General features: G+C 47.9%; 1 protein-coding gene across 1 annotated transcript in view; it reads left to right on the top strand.

The window, feature by feature from the left end:
• Positions 1-1826: 1826 nt before the first annotated feature.
• Positions 1827-12288, top strand: part of FRMPD3 (FERM and PDZ domain containing 3) — a 67917-nt gene continuing 57455 nt past the window's right edge. The window contains exons 1-3 of the mRNA XM_049644747.1: positions 1827-1977; positions 5078-5180; positions 8758-8803. Of these exons, the coding sequence (XP_049500704.1) occupies positions 1830-1977; positions 5078-5180; positions 8758-8803 (297 nt within the window). The 5' untranslated portion in view covers positions 1827-1829. The remainder of the gene's footprint in view (positions 1978-5077; positions 5181-8757; positions 8804-12288) is intronic.

Raw genomic sequence — 12288 nt, forward strand, 5'->3', positions numbered from 1 at the left:
CTCATTTCGGAAGCAGCCCCAGGGGTGAGGCAAGATGGCAGCCGCAGAAAGATGTTCTCTGGCTCCCTTCAAGGCCGAGCTCCTGCCTGCCACCAGGAGCAGAAATGAGAGAGGTACCAGCCTGAGGCCACCCTCATCAAGGCCCTGTCCTTCAGGGGTGCCTATCTAGGATACCGGCCAGCCATGTTCCAGCTTCTGAATGACTTTCCATTGAAAAATGACCACTTGTCTTACCAGCATGAGAGGGAAGGAGCCAGTTTCTGAATTTACCTTCAGGAGGCCTGACCTCATCCTGACCAGCCCCTTCTGCCTCCGTAAGGGGTACCCCGACAGACACACCCCAAGCCAGCTTGGGTGCAGCCAGTGTTGATGTGACTGGACTTAAGTAAGCCATGGTCTGTCTTCCTTCCTGAGTTCTTCTATGAGAGAGACAAAGGTCCCAAGACTGTGAATTTTCCTTTTGTGCAATTACTCTAAATCTCCCACCCCCTGATAAATAGTCCTCAAGTCTCAGTATCGAATTTGTGTCCTGATAAACAACAAACTCACTTGAAACCATTTGCAACTGAGGAATTTGGTATTCCTAGCCTGCCAACAATCCCCCTCATGGTGTCAGAACCTCCCACTTCTTTTACAAACCGTATACTAGTTTGATTAATTATCTCTTGCCCTTCTGTATCTTGTTCAGAAGGGCCCTGCCTGGAATCTGAATTTTTGAGCATACACACAGTGGGACTAGGGAACTCAATCCCATTTGTTAGACCAGAAAGCCTGGGGGCTGAGCGGTGCCGAGGCAGGGAGGTAAGGTTTTGAGTCTCTTGACTCTGTTGTCTTCTATTCCACCTCCACCTGCCCTGCCTGTTGGCCATTCTTCCCCTTTTTACCTCCTTCCCTGCGCCTGGCACCCAGTGCCCTCTCACAAGCTCCATGGTCCCCATGCCCTCACCCCTCAGGGCTCTTCACTCAAAGACTGTGCTCAGACCCATCTTTGCTTGCAGTCCGCCTCACCCTGGCCCTTGCTGTAGAACCTTCCTGAAGTCCTTGTGAAATTTTCCTAAGCTTCAACGACTTCATTTGTGGGCATCGGGAGAGCCATCTGCAGTCTCTCACAGGTATTGGGGCGGCGATTTTTCTTCTCCCGGCTCATTGGGGTTCTCTCTGGCAGCCACAATACACAGCTCCCCTGCTTGCCCATAGGAGCCATTTTCCAGTTGTCCCATTAACTGAAATAAGTTGGCATTATGTACAATTGTGTACAGTGATGGTCCTCAGCATTAGCTCATTTGTTTGTGTATGCCATCTAAATAGTTTATTCTTATATATGGTCTAAGGGATATTAAAGTTTATAATTGCACAAGGACTTCATGAAGGTGTATTCTGAAATGACTTTGCTTCCCTTCCCCACTTACTTGCCTGTTTGGTGGTCCCTTCCTCAAGGTTTTGGTTTCCCTTCGGGAGTTACTAGCCAACTTAGTGGGCAATGCTGGTTAACTTTCATAATAACATATTTGCATTTACGCTCCTTCTAGAGAGTCCCCATATGTTGGAGGAAAGAGCTGACTCTAATGTCAAGTTCTGTGCCAACAGCTTTTTTCTGTTGGCTCTGGCCCTGTAGACAGTGGCTTTTCCTTTCTAGACGTGTCTTTCTTCAGCCTGAGATATGAGGCCGCCATTGCCTCTGCTGGTTCCAGAGGACGCAGGAAGCTAAACGTGTGAACTCTCAGATGCCATGGCCAGCACGCTAACCAGTGTCCCTCCCAGCTGGCTCTGAGGCTTAGTCGCCTTTGCGTCTTGTTTTGCTCCCATCTTCCCCTTCCCTCAGTCATGTGATGCAGGAAGAGAGCGCAAATGATATGGAATGTGAGCAGCTGCCAGCCGAGACACTGCGACAAGTGACCATTCACCGAGACCCTATATATGGCTTTGGCTTCGTGGCTGGCAGTGAGCGGCCTGTGGTGGTGCGGTCTGTGAGGCCAGGTAGGTGTTCTTCAGAGTGTCCCCCTGGCCCTGGATCCTATCCCCCAGCACCCACTCATCTTCCCAAAGAGCAGAGCTCCCCAGCTCACTGTTGTATTCCCCAGGAATTCACAAAGAGTGGGCAAAGACTTGCCAACTAATAACCGTGTGAGGGAGCTGGGCTTTGAGAGTGATTGACGCAAGCCATGGAGGCTGCCTGGGGCCTAGACAGAGGCCACAGTTGATGGTTTAGTAGGGTAGGACCTCATTCTTAATAAAGCCTCCCTTTGCATAGAACCTTTGTAAAAGAGCCAGACTGCCTTTGGATGAGAAATACCTATTCAAGTGAATTCAACAAGTATTTATAAATTGCCTACTCTAAGCGCAGCAAGACTATAGGGAAAGTATAGGACACAGTTCATGTCCCCAAGAATCTAGCCATCAGGCTGTGGAGACTGCTACACAGTCATGAAAAAGGTCAGCCCTTGAAGACTGGAATCAGGATACAGGCCATAGGTGGGAGAGAAGGGGAGAGGAGAGTGAAATCTCCAAATACCACAGTGGCAGTAACAGCAGCCACCATTGATTAAGAACCCATTTTGTGCTTTCATCATCTTGCTTAATCCTCACAGCCAAGCCTGCAAGGTAAGTAGTCATTCCCATTTTGCAAATGAGGAAACTGAGGCATAGAGGAAAGGAAATGACCTGTCCAGGGGCACTCGCGGAGGAAACAGCAGAGTCAGGACTTGACCCTGGGCCTGTCTGATGCCACACGGGAGAAGCAGGGCTTGAATGGGACCATATGGGGCAAAACAAGGGAAAGCCCCACCTGAACTGTGGAATCCTGCCATCATGAATGAGATGGGAAATGGCCCAAGCACTGTTTTGTTCCACATCTGCTAGGCATTGACAGAAAAGACAGAAAGAAGCTTTATTCCTGGCTTGCTGGGCCTGAGGCTTTGGATGTTTACAACAGTTTCTCGCTCAGTCAAGAGGAGCAGCCGGAGTACAAACTGGTCTAGCAGAAATTTGATGAATTTTGCAATCCTCAAAGGAAAAGAAAAAGATTTTTGTAAGCTCCCTTTTCAACTAGAGGGCATAGAGAAAAAAATAAAAAGTAAACAATTCAGTACAGGAGTTCGTGGCTGACCTAAGGCTCCCAAGTCAGTCATGCAGTTTGGTGGAAAGGCTTTTGAGTCTCTGATCAGAAATCAAATCTGTCCTGGGTAGGAGGAATCAGAAAAAAAAAACTGAGTAACAGACCACCAGGAGCCCCTGCTTTTAACTTCAAAGGAGACGGGATTTACAGGGCTGAAGGAAGCCCCTAAGCCTAGAAAAGGCAGTCGGCTTCAAGCCGTATGAAAATGAAGAGGCAGAGTTGGAGGAGTGGAGAGAAGGAAAGCCACAGGCAAGAGCCACAGAAAGTCATGGGGTTGGCAGGCACAGTTCTCTAAAGATGTGGGCTGATTTAGAGAGCTGTTTCTAAACAGCTCCGGTGGCTCCGGTGGCTCTCACACACAGAGGACTTTTTGGTTCTGTACTTGAGATGATAAGATACAAGACAAGGAGCATCCTATAGAGAAACAATCACTATTGAGCAAGCCAACAAACCATCCATGAGAGCAGGAGAGTTGAGTTCCATGAGGACCTCTTCCATTAAAAGGAGGGAAGGGAGGGAGGGAGGAATAAGTGGCCTCTACGAAAAGACTGGCATTTTGTCAGAAGTAGGTAGAAGGAATGAAATGAGTTGAAGGGATCTCCCCTTTGGAGGATAATAACTCCCATTTATCGAATTCTTACCAACATCGATCAACAGTTTTTTAAGCGCTGTACATTCATCATCTCCTTCATCCCCCCAACGTTCTTGTGATGTGTAGTCACTGTTATTTTCCCATTTTACAAATGAGGAAAGAGAGACTCACAGAGATTAAATGTCTCGTGCAAGGTCACACAGCCAGTGAATTGCAGATTTGGAATTGGAGTTCGGATTGGACTGGCTGCACCACCCTGTTCCCTGCTCTTGAAGCCACTGTGCCATCAGGAGACTTGGCCTAGTGGGTTGAGGGCCAGTGCAGCTGGAGTGGTGAGTTTGCTCGTCGAGCCACATAGCCACCCTCAGCACACAGGCCCCATGCTCCTGAGCCATTGGGCCATGCTCAAGTGACAGAGTTGTTTTGTATGTTCATGCTTCTGGAATTTGCACAGCACACTTCTTTGTAGAGAGAGGGAACAGTTGGGATTCTGCCCTTTGCAGCAGACACAAACAAGAGTCAAGGCTGGTTTGAGAGTGGGACACATCAGTAAATATTTCTTTTGGGTTTGAGTGGGGCTAGGCCTGACTTCTCATTCCAGCTGAATCTCTGAAAAGCTTTTCTCCTTGATCTTGGCTAAACACCAGAGGCAATGCACCCTGTGGCACCCCTCTACCCCCCACCCTTTACTCCAACCAAGGAGGTAGGGCCCTTAGACAAGTCTGGCTTCTTAACCTCGGCAGTAGAGATGGGAAGGAGAGAAAGCAAATTTCTGACTACCTGTGATTTAGGGTCTGTGCTTGTTCCCTTATTTACTAAAGAGCAGCATCTCTCAGAGATGAAAGAAAATAAACCCTTTGGGGGTCTTTTAGTCCATCCCCCTCTCTTCAGGCAGGTGAATGCCTAAATCATTCCAGACCAGTGAGTATGAATGTTGCTCAGGTAAGAAGATTCCTTCTCATACCTCCCTTCACCTATACCAGTGTCGGTAGCCTGGACGTCATTCCTCAGGCCTCAGCTGATCCCTCCTGGTGAAAGGGAAATCTGTGTCCCTCTTTAGAACCAGGCCAAGAAAGCACATTTATTAACCTTGTCTGAGGGCCAGGCCTGGGCTTGGGACCTTCTGCTAGCACACCACTCCCAGCCACAGGAGGTCCACGCTATACTTGTTCTTCAGTCTTCTGCCCTGTGTCTGGCACAGGCAGCAGTGGCATGAACAATACCCCTACCACCAGCCATTGCAGCGCGCGCTGTTTCCTACATGCTTCAGGACCCGCTTCAGCTCCTTCAGGCACTGGCGACTCCCACCCAGACCTGCGCTTTCCCAGCAGTGGCTCCAAGCCCTCATGCCTCTCTCCTCTCCTCTGCAGGAGGCCCCTCTGAGGACAAGCTCCTGGCTGGTGACCAGATTGTGGCTATTAATGAGGAGGACGTGAGTGAAGCCCCCAGGGAGAGGTTCATAGAACTTATCAGGTAACAGGGGCCTCTTGGGCCTTGGCAGGTAGCTGAGCACTGACCCCTCCCCTGTCCCACCGGTGGAATATGGGCTCCCACAGTCCTCTGGCCCTGAGAGGGAAGCTCTTCAGGCAGAGAAGCCCTAGCCAGAAGCCCTGCAAGAGCTTCCTGCAAGAGCTCACCTGCAAGAGCTCACCTCACGTCCCTCCACCTTACCACAGCCCTCACCCGAACCCCTTGGTGTTTGATTTACTGTGCAGTGGGACAGACCAGTTGAGCAATGAGAACCAAACAAGCCATTAAAAGAACATTCTGAGATAAGCACAGTGTGAGCAAGACATTGTTTCTCACCTCTCCATGCCCTCCCCAAAGGAAAAGAAAATCTGAATCTCTGGCCGATGGATTTGGGAAGGGAACCTCGCATTGTGTATTTTGCTCACTGTGTGTGTGACCTGTTAGTGCCCTCCACAGATGGGGGCAAGTGAGAGAGAGAAAAGAGTACCAGGGGGACCACAACCATCTGTACATGGGAGTGATCATGTTGGCGTTTCCCCTTCCTCACCCCTACACATACCATACATGCATACCATGCATACCACACCACACATGCACACACACACACACACACACATACACACACACACACACACACAAACCATGAACACTACATACCATATACACATACCCTACACAAACCATGCATACCACATGCCACACACACCATGCACACCACATACCATGCACACACACCATGCATAACACAAACCATACACACACACCTTACACCACCATGCACACCACATATCACACACACACCCTACACAAACCATGGACTCTACATACCGCACACACCATGCACATCATATACCACATACCACACACACACCATACATAACACATACCACACACACATCCCACACACAAGCCATGCCTACCACATCACACACACACACACACACACACACACACACACACACACCAGGCACACCATGTACCACACACACAAACCATGCGCACTACATACCACACACACACCGTGCATACCACATACCACACACACATCCCACACACAAACCATGCATACCACATAACACACACACACATACACACACTGTACACACTCCCCTACCTTATACTCCCACCACATGCACACATACACACCACCCACATGCCCCCTTGCATAGATGTATTTATAAGGAATAAAAGGATAGAGGTGTTCTAAAGGATACCTTAAAGGATAAAGGCTCTAAATTGCATGGGTTGTCTTCATTTTTGGTGACCTTGGCTGTCTCCTCCCAAATGGAACCATGTGCCTCCCCCCACCTCTCTCTGTGCCTTGTGTAGTCTACTCTATGTCTGCCTCCATCTCCTTCAAGCCCTCCTGGTTTAGAATGTTTTTTGTCCCACTCATCTTTCTTGTTCGCCAGAGCCCCTCCCTCCCCTTCAAAGGCGGACCTAGCACTTGTATATGGGACAACACCCTCTCACAAGCTCTGGAGGCACTTGGAATACCCCCTCCTGAAGTCCAGAGCAGGCCTTCCTTGACAGGCTCCCCTCCAGCTCATATCTTGGAATACATCTGGTCTCTAATGACATTTAGTTTGTCTCTTCTCCAAGTTCAGTTGTCCATTGCATCCCCCCGCCCCATTCCACCCTTCACCCTCCACCACCACACCAAAATTGGGTAAGTCCTTTCAACCCATGAGGACATGTTGGGGTTCTTTCAGCCTGGCCCTCCAGAAGTCCTTGCTTTGCTTCCAATGAATATCTTTGCACCCTAGAACAGGCAGCCCCATTTTGTGAAGGAGTCCAGAGCTCCTTTGGGATCAAGACAGAGCTCACTTATTTGATGACCTCGGGAGCTAGCAGATTTTTATTATTTCATTCCTTCAATGAATATTTGTTAACAAGTGTCTGCTCTGCACCAGGCACTGTTCTAGGCACTGAATACACAGCAATGAATAAGATAAAAATCCCATTGGAGTTTACACGCTAGTGGAAGGAGATATACCTTAACAATAAACATGATAAATGTGTAATTGTACAGTATGCTGGAAATTGGTGAAGGTTATTGAAAAGTAGAAAGTGGATCAGGGCAAACAGGATCCAGTAGTGCTGGGCACATGGATGCTGATGCCTGGCCAGAGGGCACCTGGGTGGCCCAGCCGGTTAAGTGTCCAACTTCCACTCAGGTCATGATCTCATAGTTTGTGGGTTCAAGCACCCTGTCGGGCTGTCTGCTGTCAGCTCAGAGCCTGGAGCCTGCTTCAGATTCTGTGTCTCCCTCTCTCTCTACCCCTCCCCCACGTGCGCTCTGTCTCTCTCTCTCTCTCTTTCTCAAAAATAAATAAACATTTAAAAGAATTAAAAAATTAAATAGCCTTGCCAGTGAGAAGGTAAAAACTGAAGAAATATTTTAAGGAGTGAGGGTGTCAGAGAGAGAAGAGCCAGTGCAAAGGCCCTGAGGCAGGAGTGTATCTGGCGTGTTTGGGGAACAGGGGAGAAGCCACTATAGGAAGTGGGGTAAAGAGGGGTAGAGTTGTAGCCACTGTAAGGACTTTGGCTTTGTTCCCCCATGAAATGGGGAAATGTGGCAGGGGCTGGGGCAGACCCATCACATAATCCAACTTACACTCTGCCCTACCCTGTTCAAGAGACCGATTTTTCTGTGGTGTTTTCTGGAACACAACTCCTTCCTTCTCCCCGGAGTTCCTCAGACCCTGGAGTTGATCCATGCCTGGACTCTGCCTCTCCAAGTTCCAAGTCCTTGCATGGGGAGGGGGGCTTGGCCTTTCTTGAATACCTAGAACCAAGTGGTCTTGACTCTGCTGCTTGAATACCTTTTTCCCCCAGAAACATATGAAAAAGCCCAGCAAGGAGAGGGGACATTCCTTCAAGGCAAACTCTTTCCATTTCTTCCAGCTATTTTGAAGGATTATGTATTCCCGGGAGAGAATTTTCATACCTCATGGACTGTCTGATCATTGGCATAAGGAAGAGTTTCAAATTCTTCACCCTTTTGAATATTTGCTATCTGGAGAGTCTTGCTTCCATCTCTTGCTCCCTGGCTCTTAGTTTTTGGTCCTTCAATTAACACAATTCTGCTGAGTATGAGTCAAGATAACCAAATGACCTCCTTTGGGTTTTTCCTTTGAATTTCTCCTCTTGCTTAAATACCAAATTGCCAATAATCATGGTACATGGTTCCCGGGACTCAGACTGTGTGCCCTTTGAGTTCCATAATTCAGGCCTTTAGTTTTCCTTGAGAATTTTCTACAGCTAAAATTGCTCCTAAAGTTTGGGGATTTCTACAAAGAGAATATGAGAAGGAATATAAAAAGAAGGCCTGAAAAATGAAAGCCCCAGAGATAATGGTAATACCATCTACAGATGCCTGCGTGAGCCTATATGGATAGTTTACATCGGCCGCCACAAATGATGGGAGGCAAGGCAGCCAGGCAGAAAATCAGAGCGCCCTCTGGCCTAATCCATATCCCTAAATGCAGCCCAGGGGAAAATTCTGGTGTTGCTTCTTGTGCCAGATGAATACCTGGTGCATGATACACTGCTCTCCTGTTCCTTCTTCTCTCTGTAGGAGCGCTAAGGAATTCATCGTTCTTACAGTTCTGAACACTCATCAGGTGAGTGAGCCTCTTTGCCATCTGCCCTTCCTCCTGATTGAGATGAGAGAATCCCATATTGGAAAGTGACAGTGATGGGAGGGCGGGTGGAGGGACATCCCAGAATCAACATGTTGTGAGCCGGAGATTTAGGAGTGACCTGAAAGCATACCTTCTGAACATCTTATCTACTTTCACATTCAAGGCTTGAATTCTGAAAGGTCACACAGTGCTATGTTCTGCCCTGTGCCTTGTGCTTTACCTCACTTAGGCCGCTCACTGCCCCCCAGTCCCAGACAGATTTTCTCCCTCTTTTTTGGCTGTGTCCCATCAAAATTTACCTGTCCAGTGTCCAACCCCCATGAAGTCCTTGCCTATGGTGGGTGCTAGCTAGCTAGCCTCATCCATCCATCCATCCATCCATCCATCCATGCATCCATACCCGTATTTACTAAACGGCCTACAATGTATGAGACCCAGCACTGAATGTGGGGAGTTTAATATGAAGTTGGTGGGAAAGTACAGTTGGACAAACAGGTTCATCTTTGTCCTGGCACAGTCACTAACTGGCTGTGTGACCTTGGGTGGGTCAGTTTCCTTTTCTGAACCTGTTTCCCCATCTACAGATTGAGGGGTTTAGACTAGAACAGTGTTTTCCAAACTCGACTGATCATAATAGTCACAGGAGTGCTTATTAAAAGTAAAAATCCCAAGCCCCTCTCCTCAAGAGTTGGATGTAGAAGGCCCAGTGTCCATTCTTAGGTTACATTCTTACAGTAATCTTAACTTAAATGCACAGACCCGGGTGTAAAACTCTTATATGCAAAACTCAGAGCCTTTCTTCCACCTCCAGGCCTAGTTGTCCCTTCTCAGTCCCCCAACACTCCCCTGCCCTCCAGCACTGATGTCCCACCCCCATGGCCACAGGAGAGGTCACACCTGTTGGGGTGGGGGGCATGAAATCAGGAGAACCTTCACAGAGGAAGCTGCATCTGATATGGACCTCTAGAGATTGGGGCAGGATTCCCCAGGAAGAGACAGAGGGAAAGAGTTTCCAGAGACAACGTTTCTGTGCAAAGACAGGGATGGTGCGCAGGCGCAGAGCATGGGCTCATGTGTTGGAGAGAGTTCAAATCAAGCTCTGGCTCCAACTGCCTCTCCCCATGGCCCCCAGCCATCTTCTGTGTCAGTGTGAACTTCACACACACACATTTATGCATGCACGTTCATATTCTCTCTCTCTCTCCCCCGCCCCATACATGCTCCCTGGCAAATAGGCCTTTCTCAATTGCAATTCTCCTGTATCTCTGGGCAGACATGTTCTACCCCTCAGTGGATGTAACTGATAGACCCCTTCCTCCCTACCTTACTGCACAGGTACAATTGCCTGGTGGGCAGTGGGCAGTCATTCCCCACTCTCCAGTCTCCTGTCATGAAATGGCTACAAGTTCTCCCCAAAAACTATGCTTGTTGTGTTTTATCTCTCTGGTTAGGGACCCATTGTGGGTTACTTTGTTAGTTCGATCTCCTCAAATGCCATCTCCTTATAGAAGCCTTCCTTGACTACCCTTTTTTTTTTTTTTAATTTTTTTTTCAACGTTTTTTATTTATTTTTGGGACAGAGAGAGACAGAGCATGAACGGGGGAGGGGCAGAGAGAGAGGGAGACACAGAATCGGAAACAGGCTCCAGGCTCTGAGCCATCAGCCCAGAGCCTGATGCAGGGCTCGAACTCACGGACCGCGAGATCGTGACCTGGCTGAAGTCGGACGCTTAACCGACTGCGCCACCCAGGTGCCCCTTTGACTACCCTTTTTAAGGTAGCATTGACCTGTGACTATCTGCTGATACTGCATAATTTTTTTCATCAGTACTAAAATATTATATTTTTTAACTTTTTATTTGGGAATAATTGTAGATTCACAGGAAGTCATGAAGCCAGTACAGACATCCCTGTGTACCTTTGACCCTATTTCTCCCAAGGGTTGCATCTTACATAACTAAAATACCATATCAAAACTGGGACATTGACACCAATACAACGTGTGTGTATGGTTCAGTGTCAGTCTGTCTGTTGGTTCATGTATCCACCAGCACAGTCAAGATACTGGACATTCCTATCACTAAAAGGACCCCTCACACTGCCCTTTTACAGCCAAACCCACTCACCCCCACCAACCCCAATCCCCATCAACCACTAATCTGTTCTCCATATCTGTAATTATATCATTTCAAAAATACTATATAGGGGTGCCTGGGTGGCTCAGTTGGTTTAGCGTCTGGCTCTTGATTTCAGCTAAGGTCATGATCTCACAGTCATAAGATCAAGTCTCGCGTCGGGCTCCGCACTGGGTGTGGAGCCTGCTTAAGATCCTCTCTCTCTCTCTCTCTCTCTCTCTCTCTCTCTCTCTGTCTCTCTCTCTCTCTCTCTCTCTCTCTCTCCCTCTGCCTCTCTGCCCCTCTGCCCCCCTGCCCCTCTCCCCCACTCACACTCTCCTCGCTAAAATAAAATGAAAATTAAAAATATTATGTAAGTGGGATAATATAGTATTTAATCATTGGGATTGGCTTTCTTAACTCAGCACAATGCCCTTGAGATTCATCCAAGTCGTTGCCAGTGTCAGTAGTGCGTTCCTTTTTATTGCTGAGTAGTAGTCCATGGTGTGGATGTCCCACAGATTGTTTAGTCATCCATCCAATGAAGGACATCTGGGCTATTTCCAGTTTGCAGCTAATACTAATAAAGCTGCTATAAACATCCATGTACAGGTTTTTTTTGTGAGCATAAGTTTTTATTTCTCTGGGACAGATGCCCAAAAGTGTGACTGCTGGGTTGATACATTAAGTGTATGTTTATTAGTAAGCTGCCAAACTATTTTCTGGAGTGGCTGTACCATTTTACATTCCCATTAAATATCATGTGTGTGTGTATATATATATATATATGTGTGTGTGTGTGTGTGTGTGTGTGTGTATGATATATATCTTGTTAGAATGTTGGCTCCTCAAGGATAGGGACTGTGTTTTGTTTACTGCCGTATCCCCCAGCACCCGGAACCTGCCAAAGAAGGAATAAGGGAAACCCAGCTTCCAGCCATCACAGCAGCCTAAACTAAACTCAAGTGTCCAACCTTTGGTGCAGAATGAAGAGCCTAACACTCCCTCCACCTCTGTTCCATCTCTCATCCCAGTGCTCCTAACACCCCTTTGCCCTCTAGTTCTCATGTCCCCACTGTCCTATCCCATGGCCTCTTTGCTATGACCAGGCTGCTTTCCTTCTCCTCCTGGTACATATCTTAGTTCTTACTACCCTGCAGGCTTCTGTCCTCGTACTAGTCTGCACCTCTTCTAGTACATGTCTGTTTCCTTTAAGACCTGGCTTGAGACCTTTCCAAACACCTTTGCCTGACTAACCTCAATGAGAGTCTCATTTGTTCATCCATTCAGCAAGCATTTATTGAATGTCTACTGTTCCAGATGCTCTTCTAAACTGGGAACATAGCAGTA

This window comes from Panthera uncia, chromosome X (assembly GCF_023721935.1).
Source record: "Panthera uncia isolate 11264 chromosome X, Puncia_PCG_1.0, whole genome shotgun sequence".
Classification (NCBI taxonomy): domain Eukaryota; kingdom Metazoa; phylum Chordata; class Mammalia; order Carnivora; family Felidae; genus Panthera; species Panthera uncia.